General features: G+C 40.8%; 1 protein-coding gene across 8 annotated transcripts; it reads left to right on the top strand.

The window, feature by feature from the left end:
- On the top strand, positions 1-14,848 carry LOC118284614 (calsenilin). 8 transcript variants are annotated; one of them, XM_035607455.2, is made up of 11 exons: positions 1-83; positions 1,119-1,217; positions 3,486-3,660; positions 9,172-9,174; positions 9,889-10,013; positions 12,337-12,406; positions 12,673-12,743; positions 12,826-12,933; positions 13,048-13,152; positions 13,591-13,653; positions 13,770-14,848. In XM_035607455.2, exons 2-11 carry the CDS (start codon positions 1,212-1,214, stop codon positions 13,815-13,817), a joined length of 774 nt encoding a protein of 257 aa, XP_035463348.1. In that variant the 5' UTR covers positions 1-83; positions 1,119-1,211; the 3' UTR covers positions 13,818-14,848. The 8 variants fall into 8 exon arrangements, with proteins under 8 accessions (XP_035463348.1, XP_035463349.1, XP_035463356.1 ...); XM_035607456.2 differs by lacking the exons at positions 1-83; positions 9,172-9,174 and having other exon boundaries at positions 1,066-1,217; XM_035607457.2 differs by lacking the exons at positions 1-83; positions 1,119-1,217; positions 3,486-3,660 and adding an exon at positions 7,928-8,118 and having other exon boundaries at positions 9,759-10,013.
- Positions 14,849-15,193: the final 345 nt, after the last annotated feature.

Here is a 15,193-nt window from a genome sequence, read left to right as displayed (position 1 = left end):
TGGAGGACCGACGCTCTTTTACACTCTCATCAGCCGAGCATCACGACTCCATCACATCCATCTCCATACTTTTGACTCACCAGGTGCGACAGTCTCTCTCCCCTGCCACACGCACAACACACAGATGACGATGGATGGGGGGGGTGTGACAGTGTCTATGTGCTCGACTCTGGGGGACACCGAGCAGCCCTGCTCCTCCTTCCAACAGCTGCTCTCTCTCTCTCTCTCTCTCCATCTCCATCTCTCTCTCTCTCTCCATCTCTCTCTCTCTCTCTCTCTCTCTCTCTCTCCATCTCTCTCTCTCTCTCCATCTCTCCATCTCTCTCTCTCTCTCTCCATCTCCCTCTCTCTCTCCATCTCTCTCTCTCTCTCTCTCTCTCCATCTCTCTCTCTCTCCATCTCTCTCTCTCTCTCTCTCTCTCTCTCTCTCTCCATCTCTCCATCTCCCTCTCTCTCTCTCTCTCTCTCTCTCTCCATCTCTCCATCTCTCTCTCTCTCCATCTCTCCATCTCCCTCTCTCTCTCTCTCTCTCTCTCTCTCTCCATCTCTCCATCTCCCTCTCTCTCTCTCTCTCTCTCTCCATCTCCATCTCTCTCTCTCTCTCTCTCTCCATCTCCCTCTCTCTCTCTCTCCATCTCCCTCTCTCTCTCTCTCTCTCTCTCTCCATCTCCCTCTCTCTCTCTCTCTCTCTCTCCATCTCTCCATCTCTCTCTCTCTCATCTCTCCCTCTCTCTCTCTCATCTCTCTCTCTCTCTCTCTCCATCTCCATCTCTCTCTCTCTCCATCTCCATCTCTCTCTCTCTCTCTCTCATCTCTCTCCCTCTCTCTCTCTCATCTCTCTCTCTCTCTCTCTCCATCTCCATCTCTCTCTCTCTCTCTCTCTCCATCTCCCTCTCTCTCCATCTCTCTCTCTCTCTCTCTCTCTCCATCTCCCTCTCTCTCTCTCTCTCCATCTCCCTCTCTCTCTCTCTCTCTCTCTCTCTCCATCTCCCTCTCTCTCTCTCTCTCTCTCATCTCTCTCTCTCCATCTCCCTCTCTCTCCATCTCTCTCTCTCTCTCTCCATCTCCCTCTCTCTCTCTCTCTCCATCTCCCTCTCTCTCTCCGTGTGTCTCCGCAGGCAGCTGCAGCTCACCGGGGGTCGACAGAGGAGCGCCAGCGGAGGAGGATTGCAGTGTTTTCTCCAAAAAACAGCAACACAAACCCAGACGCAATGCAGGTGCGGTGAACACTTATTACTTTGTGCTTTCATTTACTTGTTGCTGGATACATGGAATACGATTCTGTCGCCGTCCCGCATTCAAAACGTCACTTAAAATATACTTAATTATGCAGAATGGCCCCCTTTCGAAATGTCGTGTTATATTAATGGGACATTAATGCTATTGCAAATGCATTATAGCACAAGCAGCATGTGACGTGGTGGCTGGTGGATGTGGGTCTAACTTTAACCACTTAATATCCTGTCGTGCAAAGTAACAAAAGCTGTCAAATTAATGTTGTGGAGACAAAAATGTCACTTCCCAATATGAAATGAAAACAGATTATAAATCAGATTATAGGAGAATCACAGGAGGCAGAGTTGATACAGGTGCAACGATGCAGATTGCATTGACGAGATCCAAGCAGGAAAATGACAAAATTCTAATGTGTGTGTGTGTGTGTGTGTGTGTGTGTGTGTGATGATCAGTGGAGGGTGGTAATCACATCATCATAGATGGTTTCTCCCATTTTAATAATGCGGCGCTTTGGAAGTTTTTATCACCTTTTCTTCATCCTTTAAAAAAGTTTTTGAACCTTGCAGAAATTCTGACGGGATTGCAGATGTCTGAGTAACACTAATATAACCCTATTCTGTAATTTTCTGGGTATATTGTTATAGAAAAATCATGCTTTACTATATTTCCTAAATTCTCATAAGAACTTGACATCACCAAAGTCTGACTATACAGAGACAGTGTCACAAGGATAGGGCAAGTATCATTGGTGGGGGGTGAGAAGCGTCCTGTCGCCTCTTCATTTAAACTGCTCCCCTCTAGACATTATTGCCCAGACCAAAGTGCTTTAAAATAATTAATTGAATGTCCAGTTGGTCTGGACTAAATGTCTACCTCTGTGCAAATGCATATTCAGTTCTTACAAACAGTATGTTTGTGTGCATGTCTATGTGTGTGTGTGTGTGTGTGTGTGCGTGCCTGGTTGTGTATGTGGCATTTGGACGATCTATCAAGTGCTAGTCGGCTTTACTCGTCATTGTCATCATTCACCTCAACATGGCGGCCAACTCTGATCATTTATTGATGCAGTTTTAAGGAGTGTGAATTATTGAGCGACATTTTTGATGCCCTGTGTGCTTTGGCATCCTTTCATATTCAAAAAGAGGGGGGGGGACACCGAAGGGAGTTCCCCAGACAGTACCGCAGTCTATTTTCTTGACAAACTCTTTACATTGCATTCTCGGCAGCCTCTTAAAGAACGCTGTTTTATTCATACAACGCTTTACCTCGAGCTTGTAAAAGACTGCAGGGACAAAGAGAGTGAGGAGACAAGAGCATTAAGAAAGGAGTGGACTGCCAAAGAATCAAACAATAGAAGGAAGGACCAAGCCTCACAAAGGCCAAATCTATGAGGTCAGAAAAGCTGAAGGAGTCGTGCCGAGCACAATAGTGCAATAACACTGACAGAGACGATGAGTCAACACATACAGTTCTCCGCACTTTTCAGTCCCACATGCAAAAAGATTGTGCCTGAGGGAACAAAATATTCAGCATGGAAAGAGAACCAAACACAATATATATTTTTATAGTACATTGCTTTTGTTTGATAGTGTAAGGCTTTGATGAGACTGAAATATTGATCTGAATATAGAAACGCTGAACTCGTTGTCCAGTGTCAGATGATAAGATAATGTGAAAATAACTGTCACTGTTCTCAGAAGAGCTCCTGTTACAGGAATATCAGACCTTTTCCAATTCTTTCCAGCAAGTGAGCATATTCAAGACATCTGAAGACTTAGTCGGTATAATACATGAAAAGAATAGATCTAATTTTTACAGAACTACTGTGCTTGATTACTGATCCATTCCCATGTGCAGTGTTAATATATGTTGGACACAAATACAGTATTTATAGGTGCAAAGAGTGCAGAAGACACTGCGGGAGCCTCAAACCCATACAGACAAATGATAAACATTATTCAAATGAGCAGTGTTTTTGCATTATGGCTATGCTGGGTAATTGTGCTGGTGAGAGAAGTTGTGGGCCATAAAACAATGAGAGTTAAATGAAGAACTTGGCTTATAAGACACACAAAACACAGCTGGGTGTAGGAGGAAAAGCGAAGGGTGGAGACCAGCTATCACCTGGAGGTGGCTCCCATTCCAGGTATGGGTTGCTTGATTTCTCCTCCCTGCCTGAGGTGTGGTCAGGTGACCCATGAGGTCTTATCTACTGGAACAATAAGCTGGTTTCTGTTTTTTCCCCTCAGCCAGATGAGAAGGTGGTGGATGGCGGTCTGCGGCCTGATGCCAATGGAAAAGACCCAAACCCGAGCGGACAGACAGAGGGCTCCAAGTGGCAGAAGCCGCGGCTCACGCGTAAATCTCTGATGAAGTGCTGCCTCGTCAAATGGATCATCGCCAGCACAACGCAACAGGGGCCAGGTAGGAGCGCATGAAGAGACAGGCTAACATCCACAAACAACAACACAATTGTTCGAGCATCTGCACGATAGTATGTGACAGCAGGGGGAAGAGGGAGATCCAGTAGGGAGGTAGGCCTTCTATCTGCGGCATCGCAGAATACATGAATTTTAAAGCGTCTGTCCCATTTACAGTATAGATCTACACTTAGAATTCAATGTTCCCAGCCCTCCTTCTCTCTGCTGTGCTCAGTATTTACAGCACATACCTCTTGCTTAACCAAACGCCACTTCATTTTAACAGTTGATCAGTCAGTGAATGGATGGCTGCCACTTTCACTTTAACTTCTAGTTCGTTTGATCCACTCCACATTCCTCCCATGGCTTGCTGTACACACCGATCTCACCACTTAATATCCCAGAAATTATAAGAAATGAATTCCTCTTCTACTTCCAATCTTAAAGGGGCCCCTTCATGCCCCTAGTGGTTCCAGAAGATTAATAAAATAGGAAAAAAAAAATGTCTATACCTGGATTAACCAGCGTCAGCATCACAAATACAAAAGTGCATTTTTTTTAAATGAAAAGCACTGTGTTTTCCACTGACTGCCCATTCATATGCCAATTTTCTATCTAAATTATTGACATTGCCCTCCTGTGGGTGCAGACAGTGCAGACAGTTTGTTGCACAAATGCACTTGACAGATGTCACATGTTGTCTCACGTGCAAACAGTCTGTTTGATTTATTTACATGTTTCTGTTTTCAGCTTCAATCAGCCTTAGTGAAAAATACAGTGATAAGCAGACAACGTGACTTGTTTCCACCGATATCCTGCTGCTGTCATCCACACTCATTTACTGCTGACTGCCAACAGACGGATGGCCTTGGCCAGGACACTGATGAAAACAGTAACAGAGCAAAAGCTCTAATAGCTAATAAACCATCACTTCCAAGTATTTTACCTGTAAAAAAAAGACACGTTATACAATTAAAATACAGTCATGTTTCTCATTCCTAATTTGGACATCAGGCAATTCATCATTACGAACACTACTGTAGGAATCACTAAACTCAATTAAGTCATTATTTCTTGCATGTACAATTTGTTTTTAATCCATTACACTTATTTACCTACTGAAATCTAAATTGGAAATTTAATCACAGCAATTTCTCCACTTGATTACAACTGTATCGCCATCTGCTGGTCTGCAGACATTATAGCACCTGAATGTCTCATGTATGCAGCTCTATCGTCGCACTGACTCTCTCGTGCAGGTTTGTTTCATTCATAACAAAACAGTGATAATGGTTGAAGATCTTGTGAGTTATGCTTAAAAAAAAACTACATAAGTGCTTTAAAAAAAACCATGCTGGATTAATGTGTCTCTGGACTGTTATTACTATGCACTTGTTTGACTTCAGAACTTAACACTTAAAATGTCGCTCTTCCTCGTGAGTTCTTCCATTTCCCACCCAAAACTCTATAAGAAGCATTAGTGTGATAACAGGCATTACTAAACATCACATTGTGGTTGCACGTGGCACACACACACTCTCCAGGGCCTATTTGAAAATCCTCATGTCTTAATGATTACAGAATATTGTTTAAATCTTCAGAGTTCCTGTGCTTGCATTTGAGCTGTTATCTGATTTCATATAAGCAAAGGAAAGAAAAGCATTTTCCATTTTTGCCTTGCTTCAACGATTGGCCAAAGTTCGAATTGGCCAATCATTGAAGCTAAAAGAAAAATCAAAAATATTTCAACAGTGAAACTGTGCGATGAATCCTCGTTGCGGCTGTTGCTGCCGGAGCTCCTCCACATTCTTAACTGAATATGAAAAGAAGCTTTCTGGCATATAATGAGTGAAAACATTAACATTTATGCTTTGTGCGAAGGAGAGATCAGGCGAGGCTCGAATACTGTACAGATAATGGAAATCCTGCAGCATAACTGCTGTTCAGTGTTGCTGTCAAATTTACCTGAAAGACAGAGAGAGAGACCTTTACAGAATGAATTTTCCTTTTCCTCACAAAGTTACTTAGTGAGATGACTTAAAAACAGAAATGAATCTTAAATCATCTTAAAACAGAGGGGAATAAAACCAAGTTATGTGAAAGTGGGTAAGATAATATCTTACCAGAACTCAAATAGCTGAAAAACAACGAGCTAAAAGAGTGTTTCAAAGACAACGAAAGTTCAGTGTGTTTAATTGTGTGACTCGTAACTTGTGGTATAGTTTTTGATTGATGGGCTCGGGCTGGGAGCTGTAATGCTGCTCTCACTGCAGTCATTACAGCCCGATGGTGAGGCTGAAGGCTGCACAGTCTGCATCTCTGTGTGCTTAAGCCACCTCACTCCCGCTTGTATTTAATAGAAGAACGTGGATAGATCAGCACTTAGGGTGCATTAAACAGTGTAATGATGCATTATTTTTTCTGGCAGGTGACTTTCCACATCAGCTCATACATCTTGCATGTTCTAGTAATGGCTCTGTGTGTTTCCGTCTGGTGAGGTCACAAGTGATGCGCACGGAGGAAATGTTGCAAAAGATTGGGGATTGTTTGCAGCAGATAACTCACAGAATTTTGTGAAGCTAGAGGATACATCACCTCTGATCTCACTGTTCACACTGTTGACTCATCAAAGGCAACATTTGTCTTATTATAAGAATGGAATGTCAATAAGTTGCTCCGGTGAAGGACAGGTGCACTTCCTCTGACTGTGACAACAACTTAGAGTATGAACTGGGAGAGCGGTGTGAGGGAAATGTTGTAGGGTGAAGGAAAGAAGTGTTTCTGGAGACTCATGATGTCCTAAGCAGAAGTATTTATTCTGAGTTGCGTCAGGGAGACTGCACAGAAAGTAAACAAGTTAACAGCTGTTTTGCCATTACCAAATCTGAGATTACAAAATCAAGGTTACCACATACCATTAATCTTCATGTAGAGCTACTCTATTGGAAAAATATATTAACTTTGGCTTGTCTCCAAACCATTGTACATATCTCCAAGAACGTCAGAGCGCCTTCTCACACAGATCTTTTGTACCTTTTCCCGGTTGCAATCTATTCCATCCATCTATTTGGCTTCCCGACTCAACCTTGACACTACAATAGAGAAATATATAACTGTATGATCTTATTCTATGTACTGTTTTCCTGAGTAAGAGAGGCCCAAAAGTAAGATAATGCATACTAAGGGAAAAATAATAAAAAAAATTACCAAATTAAATTACCAAAACAGATCTAAACCATGTCAATTTCCAAAGTAAGTCAGTAATTTCATACTCTGTATACAACTGTGTGACTCTGCTCTTGTCATGCTTTGCAGCCACAGTATTGAGTTGGGTTTTTTGTTTAATTGCAGTGGCATTATCCCGTCTCATTAGTTATTAGTTATAACGACAGGGCATTTGGAGTCTGTAGCTTACATAAACTCTGCCCGGCCATCGGAATGCGTTCCTGGCCCGCTTCCTCTCCCTCGTCCAACACCAATATTTTATCTCACAACAATTGATTTGCCCTCCACCCCCCTCTCCTACTTAAACTGAGTCCATTATGTTGTGCAAAGTCATCAGTTACGGTCTATACCCGTATTCTTCTTTGCTTTCAAATTGTCTTCCAGCACAGAACAATCGTGCAAAGACTCGCTCGTGTCTTAACAAACAAATAGACTTGTGACGGCATATTCTCAGGCTGCCAGTGCTCATGTGTGTTACGAGGTGCATCTCGCAGAAGCTATCGACACTGACCTCTGAGGTGTGCAGCACAGACATAAAATTCACTTCAACTTTACTATGCTTAACTACAATGTCATAAACAAAGCGTTGTTTCTACAGTCGCAATGGCCACGTTGTTTTGCAGCTCTGAGTGAAAAGATCCCAGTTATTGAGCCGCTGTATCGTCCGAACGGCCCAGCAGACACAAGCAGCGCCACAAAGGGCAGGGCAGACTCCTTCACTCTAAGTGCAGTTCATATCCCGGCCATCAGCGGATGTGGATCAATGCCTAGTTTTACAGCTTCGCATACATGAAATGACTGAGCAAATAAAGTCAGCTTAGACTGTCGATCAGAGACTATTAGAAAAGAAATTCCTTCAGTAACAACCCTCCCCACACACAAACACACACACACGCACATCTACACACTTGCATGCACACATATTGTATACACACACGCACACACACAGCTGTATGGGTGATGGAGGATGCGGAGTGAGTGGGGGTGGAGCCCCCCAGTTGATGGAGTTGTGGGAGAGATCCTAAAATGAACCGGCCGGGACGTGGGATAGTAGAACCAGAGATGGATCGTTTGCGAGAGGAGGTAGCTCCGGATCATTTTGGGGGATTAAGACTATGAATGTCATACGTGTTTGCAAGACTGCATGATGGACTTTGGACCTGTTTACACAGAGCAGGATGCTCTTCACTCACTCTAATAGACTTTTTTTTCTGACTGGTCAGGGGTTTTCTTTTAAGTGAGTATAATTGCTGACGCCTGAGTAGAAAAAATGCTGGTTTTTGTTTTTTAAAAAAGGAGGCGGCTGGAGGAAGGAGATGCTTGGCATCAGGTGACATTTGTGGATGCAAGCTTCTCTGTCAAATTATCGGTTTAGAAAAGAATTTGTCAAAATTCAGCTTAATTTAAAACAGCTTTTGAAACTCAACTATATTTAAAACAGCTTTTGCACCTGTCATATGCAAGGCAACAATGGGATTGGATGGCATGGAAGTGATTGCCATCGGTGTTGTTATTGGACTGTTTGTTGTCGTGCTCAAACAGTTTGGGATTTGGGAGCCCTTGTCTTTGGAAGGTAAGACATCGAGAGAAAGATCGTATTTGTTGTTGCGTAGCATTGAAACGTTAATATTGTTAAACCTCCTTGTTATTTGATTGGGTTGGAATGAAATTGCAAAAGTTATGGGTTAATGTCTGTAAATGTTAAAGGATACTCACATCCCACATTTCGTACATTGGAATCAGAACCAGAATCAGAATTAGTTTTATTTGTCATTTCCATACCACAGACTCTAGCAGACATGGGAGTGAAATACCGTTCCCCATAGACCGTCATATTTAAAATTACAAGTCTTGTTATTTGATATAGTGGATTGAAATGGAATCCACAAAATCAACACACACACACACACACACAAACCGACACATAAGAACACATAAAAATCATAGTAGAGCAGCATCAAATAAAAAGTGCTGATTAGAATTGTGTTATAGGGGATCTCTTCATGTCCTGTATGGCCAGGAGGAACAATTGCAGTGACCAAATGTATATATTTTTCAAAATACATATTGGCATGTAAGTGTTGTTTTGAGAGAGATTTGACATCATGTGCATCTACACTTTAGCAGTATGTTCACTGTGTTGGTAAATTTTGGTAACTTGTAGATATCGAGTCAACTATTTTAACAGTCCTGTGACTTTCTTCTTTCCCTCTGATTTCTTCATCGCCCCTCCTCAATCCCTCCCTTGTCTTTTTCAACTTTCTATTGTTTGCATGTTGTTCTTGTAAAGATGGTGAGTACACCTCCAGTTGTAGTTTAGTTTGTCGTCTCTGCAAATGTCTTCCCCATGTTTGTTTCTTTCATTTTAACTGAACCTGTCCGTTGTTTTCCCTTTGGCTGAAGTAATAAACCTTTTTAGACGTTAGTGACTTGTGCTTTAATTGCAAGCGAAATGCTACTGTCTAAAATTATTCCGTATTTAGTATTTGTCATATTATTTTGACAGTGACTTCAGAAATTGGAACTATATATATATATATATATATATATATATATATATATATATATATATATATATATATATAAATGCTTCAGTCCACCATAATTTCTTTACAAAATTTCTTCAAGCTAAAGTTACTCTTACTCATAATAAGTATTTACTTCTGCCTCATCTTTCTTATTTTTGATCCAAAACTGTATATATTCTTCTTACTGCACTTTGTCTCCCACCCATTTCCCTGTCTCACCTTTTCTTCTTAAACCTCTCCATTTGTTTTTTGTTTTCAAATTCATATTTTGTTTGTGTTAAGATGGTGAGCATTTTGAGTTATGTGCAGTCATTTTAATTCTTTGCCTCCCATCTATTTGATTTTCCAGTATTCAACACCTCCCCTGCCCCTCCTTTCTTTTCATTTCTTTCTTTCTTGTCTTACCTATGTTGCCTACTTCTGTTCTTCCCCCACCCTGTGTCCCACCTTCCCCCGATGTCTCTGTTTCTCTATGACAGACAGCAATGACAGTGACCTCGAACTCTCCATGGTGCGTCACCAACCCGAGGGCCTTGACCAGCTCCAGGCCCAGACCCAGTTCACCAGGAAGGAGCTGCAGTCACTCTACAGGGGATTCAAAAATGTGAGAGGACAGTCAGGGACATTTTAGGCTATGGCTGCCAACTTAATCTAAGAAAAGGGATTCAATTGACTTCAAGGCATAATTTACAGTTCCTTCAAGTAAATATACACTTAATGGCCAAAGGTAAAAGGACAACCCCCAAAAAACCATGCCCATACTTTATGTAGATATTAAACCTCTCAAAACCCTTTACCCTTGACTTAATCATCTGCTGCCACAAGATTTCCTCCGCCTACACTGTCACGTTTTCATTTCCTGTCGTCGGTCAGCAGGATTACTTATAAACTATTGAACCATTGCCGTAACATTTTTTGGAGGGGTGGGGCCTGACCGAACCGATTTCATTTTGGAGCGAATCCAGATAAATGGGCAGATACAAGATTATTATTTTTTTCACTTCTTAGGGCGTTAGCCTTGGCGGAGGTTTGTGCTCTCCGAGCACCCTTCTAGTTTTGCCTGTTTTGCCTCCTGCCTCCCTTCTTGCATTAATCGCCTGCTTCTGACTTTGCGCCTCATCAATTTCCTCTTCGCTTGCATAAACTTTTGAATCAAAGTTAACAGTTTGAACTTTTACACTGTGAGCTGTGCTTTGTTTTGTCTTTTTTTGTCTTATCCATAACCACAAAGTTGGACCTTTTGCTTCTAACAACTTAAAGTGAACCTAAAACTACCGCAACCCTTCGTCACAGGTTGCATTTGTTTATGTCAAGTCACATGTTCAAGTCTTTCTCAGACCGTTTATTTTATTTTATTAATGTTTGAAGAGGTATAACTATGCAATAATTCATATGCGGAACAAAGTTAACAGTTGTGTATTGCCATTACCAAATCTGAGATGTCATAGCAGAAAGGTGTATGATAAACCTACAAAATCAAGGTTTCCACATACCATTAATCTTTATGTAGAGCTACTCTATTGGAAAAATATGTATGTTAACCTTGGCTTGTCTCTCCAAACCATTTCCGTTCTCACAGAAATAGTTTGTTCCTTTTCCCGATTGCAATCTATTCCATTTTTTGGAGCTCTGAATGACTCCTTTGGCCAGTCTTAAGACCACGTTTGGGAAGCATTGGTCTAAAATATAATGTTGTGCTGTAGCATCATGAATTACTTCATTTGCCTGCATCATATTAGTATAGATGCAGGCAATACATATCGACAGTTAATGGCCGTAATGTGCCATTAAAGGCAGCAAAGTGACATTAAAGGTAAGTTGTGGTAAACAAAAGTGTTTAGTTACTTTTGAGTTCATCTTAATGCAGCAGACATTTTTGACACTGGGACATTGAGCTCTTCAGAGCCATAGTTGATATGAGTTCCACTCGTAGTTTTACCGTTGTGTCTGTGATAAAAAGATTACTTCAGCAGCTTACCTCAGTCATCAGTTAAACCACCTACACCACACCTGCAGGTTCTTTGTAAAAAAAAACTGACTGGCATTTGCATGTACGGTGGGTTTTATGGAACACCTCACTTGAAGCATGGGGGATGAATGCATGTTGGGTGAGACTCATCGTTCTGGCCTGTGATGTTAGAAATATTCACACCGGTATTCGGTGGCAGAACAAGAGCAGCGGCTTAAACGAAAACATGCCATTTTGAAATATTCCATCTTTAAAACAGCTGCTCGTTGTTGCTGTACTACGTTTGTGTAACTGCAAATCTTTGGATTAAGGAAAAAAGCTCAAAGCGCCTCAGACAAAGTTTCCCTTTATTCACTATCAGGCCATTGGATATCCTGCGCTCCTCACCCTCTAGTGGCCACATCCTTACACTACAGTCAGGGATTGTGTCTGCATTTTAAAATATTAGTATCTGTGAATCTGGGTTCTAAGTCACTTATACGTGTATATGTATAGCCTCCGGTTTGAAGATAAAGGCATTGTGCTGTTCCTATGCATATTGACTGACAGTGGAGCAGCTGCAGAGAGCAAACAGAACAAACAGTGTGAAAATGTCCAACATATGGTTTTGTGATAACGGAGGGGAAATCAGACTGAGATGCAGTTTCACTGAAGGTTCTAAATGTCCATTAACAGGAAGTCTGTTTTCCTCTGGCAAGAGGAAGGGAAAATCTAAATAAACAAAAAAACAACACACACAAGGATCGCAAAACAATGTCAGGGACAGGAAACTAACCAGATATCAGGTGAATTAAAGACATATTACAATACACGATTCGAGTCAAATCACAAAATTAAAACTGTGTTATTTTAATCACAGATATAGGGGAAAAACTTGGAAACTGTGGAATTAACCTGCTGGTGAATAGAAAAGACAAAGGTCAACACTTTTTGTTTTTTAATGTTTACCTTTCAACAGGAATGTCCCAGTGGACTCGTGGATGAAGAAACATTCAAGATCATTTACTCACAGTTCTTCCCTCAAGGAGGTACAGTATACACATAGGGAAGTGACCTGACCTCCCTAAAGAAACAGGTCCCTAAAGGTTAATATTTGTCAGCTCCTTTAGTAAATCTACTACTTTTCCTGGCAGATTCAAATTCATTTTACAAACCACTTATTGCTTTTCAAAGTCAGCTCAAGTAAAGTTAGTCGTGGCTTAAATTAAATGAGGTTTTACAGGGGTTGTACAATTAGCCAACAGCATTGAATGTTTATTTTCACCCCTGTTTGTCCATTACTACTTGTTCTCAGATGCGACCACATATGCACATTTCTTGTTCAACGCGTTTGACATGGACAGAAGTGGCTCCATCCGCTTTGAGGTGAGATTGCGTGTGTGGATGTCTCATCTCTGTGGATATAGTTTTAGTTTTAAGTCGGCAACAATGATTTTTCGTTTCACAGGACTTTGTGTTGGGACTGTCCGTGTTGCTCAGAGGCTCTGTCACAGAGAAACTGCGGTGGGCATTTAATCTATATGACATCAATAAGGATGGCTACGTTACTAAAGAGGTATAGTCTATATTCTCAAAAAGAAAACATGGTGTCAAAATCTGCTGCAGTGCCAAGTTTTCCAAAGATATAATGTATGTGTGTCTGTCTGTCTGTTTTTTTTTTTGAATGCAGGAAATGTTGGCAATAATGACATCCATTTATGACATGATGGGCAGGTATACTTCACCCAGTGTACGAGACGATTCCCCCTTTGAGCATGTGGAGAAGTTCTTCCAGGTGTGTTATCCCTGGATCCACCAAACCATACAGTCGAATCCTTGGCATCTAATTAGATATTATAACACACCTTCACTAAGCACATGATTTTCAAATTTCACAGAATATCCAAACTCTATTTTCACCAACTGAACCTAAACCTTATCTTTCAACAAAGGATTCAAGCTCATTTTCAAAACTACTCCTCAAATTCTGAACAGTCATGTCCAGGTTTGTCGTGTGTCATCTCTGGATTCTCATATCAAACAATCTGAAGACCAAACTACTTTCAGACCCAAAGTTTACTACCGTATTTTACATCACACGCTTTTGAACCTTCGATGAATATCCATGAGAGTTAATGTTTATTTAGCACATGTAGTATTTTACACACTTCATTCCATGCTTTGACTAAAATATTAAAAGTCTCTCCCCTGTACATGTCTGACACTTTTCCAGAAAATGGATCGCAACAGAGATGGAGTGGTGACAATAGATGAATTCATAGAAACCTGCCAAAAGGTAAACAGATCGTGAAACTGACTGATGTGAAAAAGGTGAAGTTTTAAACCATGTTGATTGGCTGATTTCATACAACAACACATGTATGTCTTGTATCTGTTTTATTTTCTCAACAGGATGAAAGTATAATGGCTTCCATGCAGCTCTTTGAGAACGTCATCTAGTGTCTTTGGACAGATGTGGATCAGTAATGCTGCATAGTGCTTCCAAGCTTCTGGGCCTGAAATAACTCCATTCATTCTGAAAAAAAAACTGGGTCATACATCACATTTAACATGTGCAGAATTCAACAAAAATCACTCTGAGAACTTTTTTCTTTGCATGACAGTTCTCAGTTTCCTTTTGCACATGACGCAAATGTGGGGGGAAAAAAAGATGTGTCATCGTTGCTACATGAGCATGACTGTTTGCCGCACAAATCAAAGCATGTGATGCAAACCACAGTGAACGCAACCAAACTGGGGTGTTTTGTTGTTGACCACTTTGAAACCAGGGCAACAGTGAATCTGTGTGTCAAGAGGCTCTGAATGTGCTCCACATATGCAGGTTTTAACTTTGTTTGTTTCATGTAGTAGTTTGCACTGCAACACACAAGACTGGGATGTGTCCACTTTCAAAATGAAATACAAAATAAAATGTGAAAGCAATATTTAACATGTAAAAGTTTTAATGTCTATTGCATATGGTTGCATCAAATCCGTTGCACTGCAAACATGCAACGTGCGATATGCAGCCAGTTCCGATCCAATGAGTAAAACTGAACAGAACTACAATTGTCCACATCGTGACGTGAAGAGGATCCTCTAAACCCATGACACAAAGCAAAAACTTCTTTCATTTTGCCTGAGGGAAAAAAAATCTCCTAATTTTCTCCTAATTTTGAGCATTTAGCATCCAGTCTCGTATTTGAGAACAATCATCTCTCTTGTTCTACATCCTCTGATCTCTTTTATAGGTCTTTACATCATAGTCTTGAAATGTCACACTCTGATTAAAGCCTGCGGTTTCTGGCAGCTCTGTTGTTAATTTCATTCTCTGCACATTCATTCGTGCTCCGTTTCGTGCTCTCTTTGTTGTGCATGATGAATCTTTCTAGTTATGCACAAAAGCATGTTCTGTGTGATGAACATGCACTTGTTCCTCTGGACGGAATGTCTTCAACCTCTCAAGATAAACACAACAAAATGAACCTTCAGTGTTTTTATTTTTCAATTTCTTAATCAAAGCCACAATAAGACTCAACATTCGGCATAATGATCACCACAAACATGTTTTTCTCTTGCTGTCTATAAGAACATCAGCAGTGAATTCAAAGGTCATAAAACAGAATTTTTAGTTTTTGTAACAAGTTGTGGCTCCGTATTTATACTTTTATTATAGCACAGTAACACCAAATCACTATATTACATTTTATTTAGATGCAAAAGTGCAATATGGCTGAAACTATTTAAACACTCGTACATGTATGTGGCAAGCGCTACAGAAAATTAATAAGTCAACGTAGACAGTGTGGTGTTTGTTTTTGCACCAGCCTTTTCAT

The sequence above is a fragment of the Scophthalmus maximus genome, chromosome 20 (genome assembly GCF_022379125.1).
Source record: "Scophthalmus maximus strain ysfricsl-2021 chromosome 20, ASM2237912v1, whole genome shotgun sequence".
Classification (NCBI taxonomy): domain Eukaryota; kingdom Metazoa; phylum Chordata; class Actinopteri; order Pleuronectiformes; family Scophthalmidae; genus Scophthalmus; species Scophthalmus maximus.
The sequence above is the reverse complement of the archived record's forward strand: the minus strand, read 5'-3'. Positions and strand labels throughout refer to the sequence as shown.

Bases quoted from the DNA above. Each gene is read 5' to 3' on its own strand.
- LOC118284614 (XM_035607455.2), top strand. The intron at 10,014-12,336 runs GTGAGAGGACAG...ACCTTTCAACAG, and splicing joins TCTACAGGGGATTCAAAAAT to GAATGTCCCAGTGGACTCGT. The intron at 12,744-12,825 runs GTGAGATTGCGT...TTCGTTTCACAG, and splicing joins GTGGCTCCATCCGCTTTGAG to GACTTTGTGTTGGGACTGTC.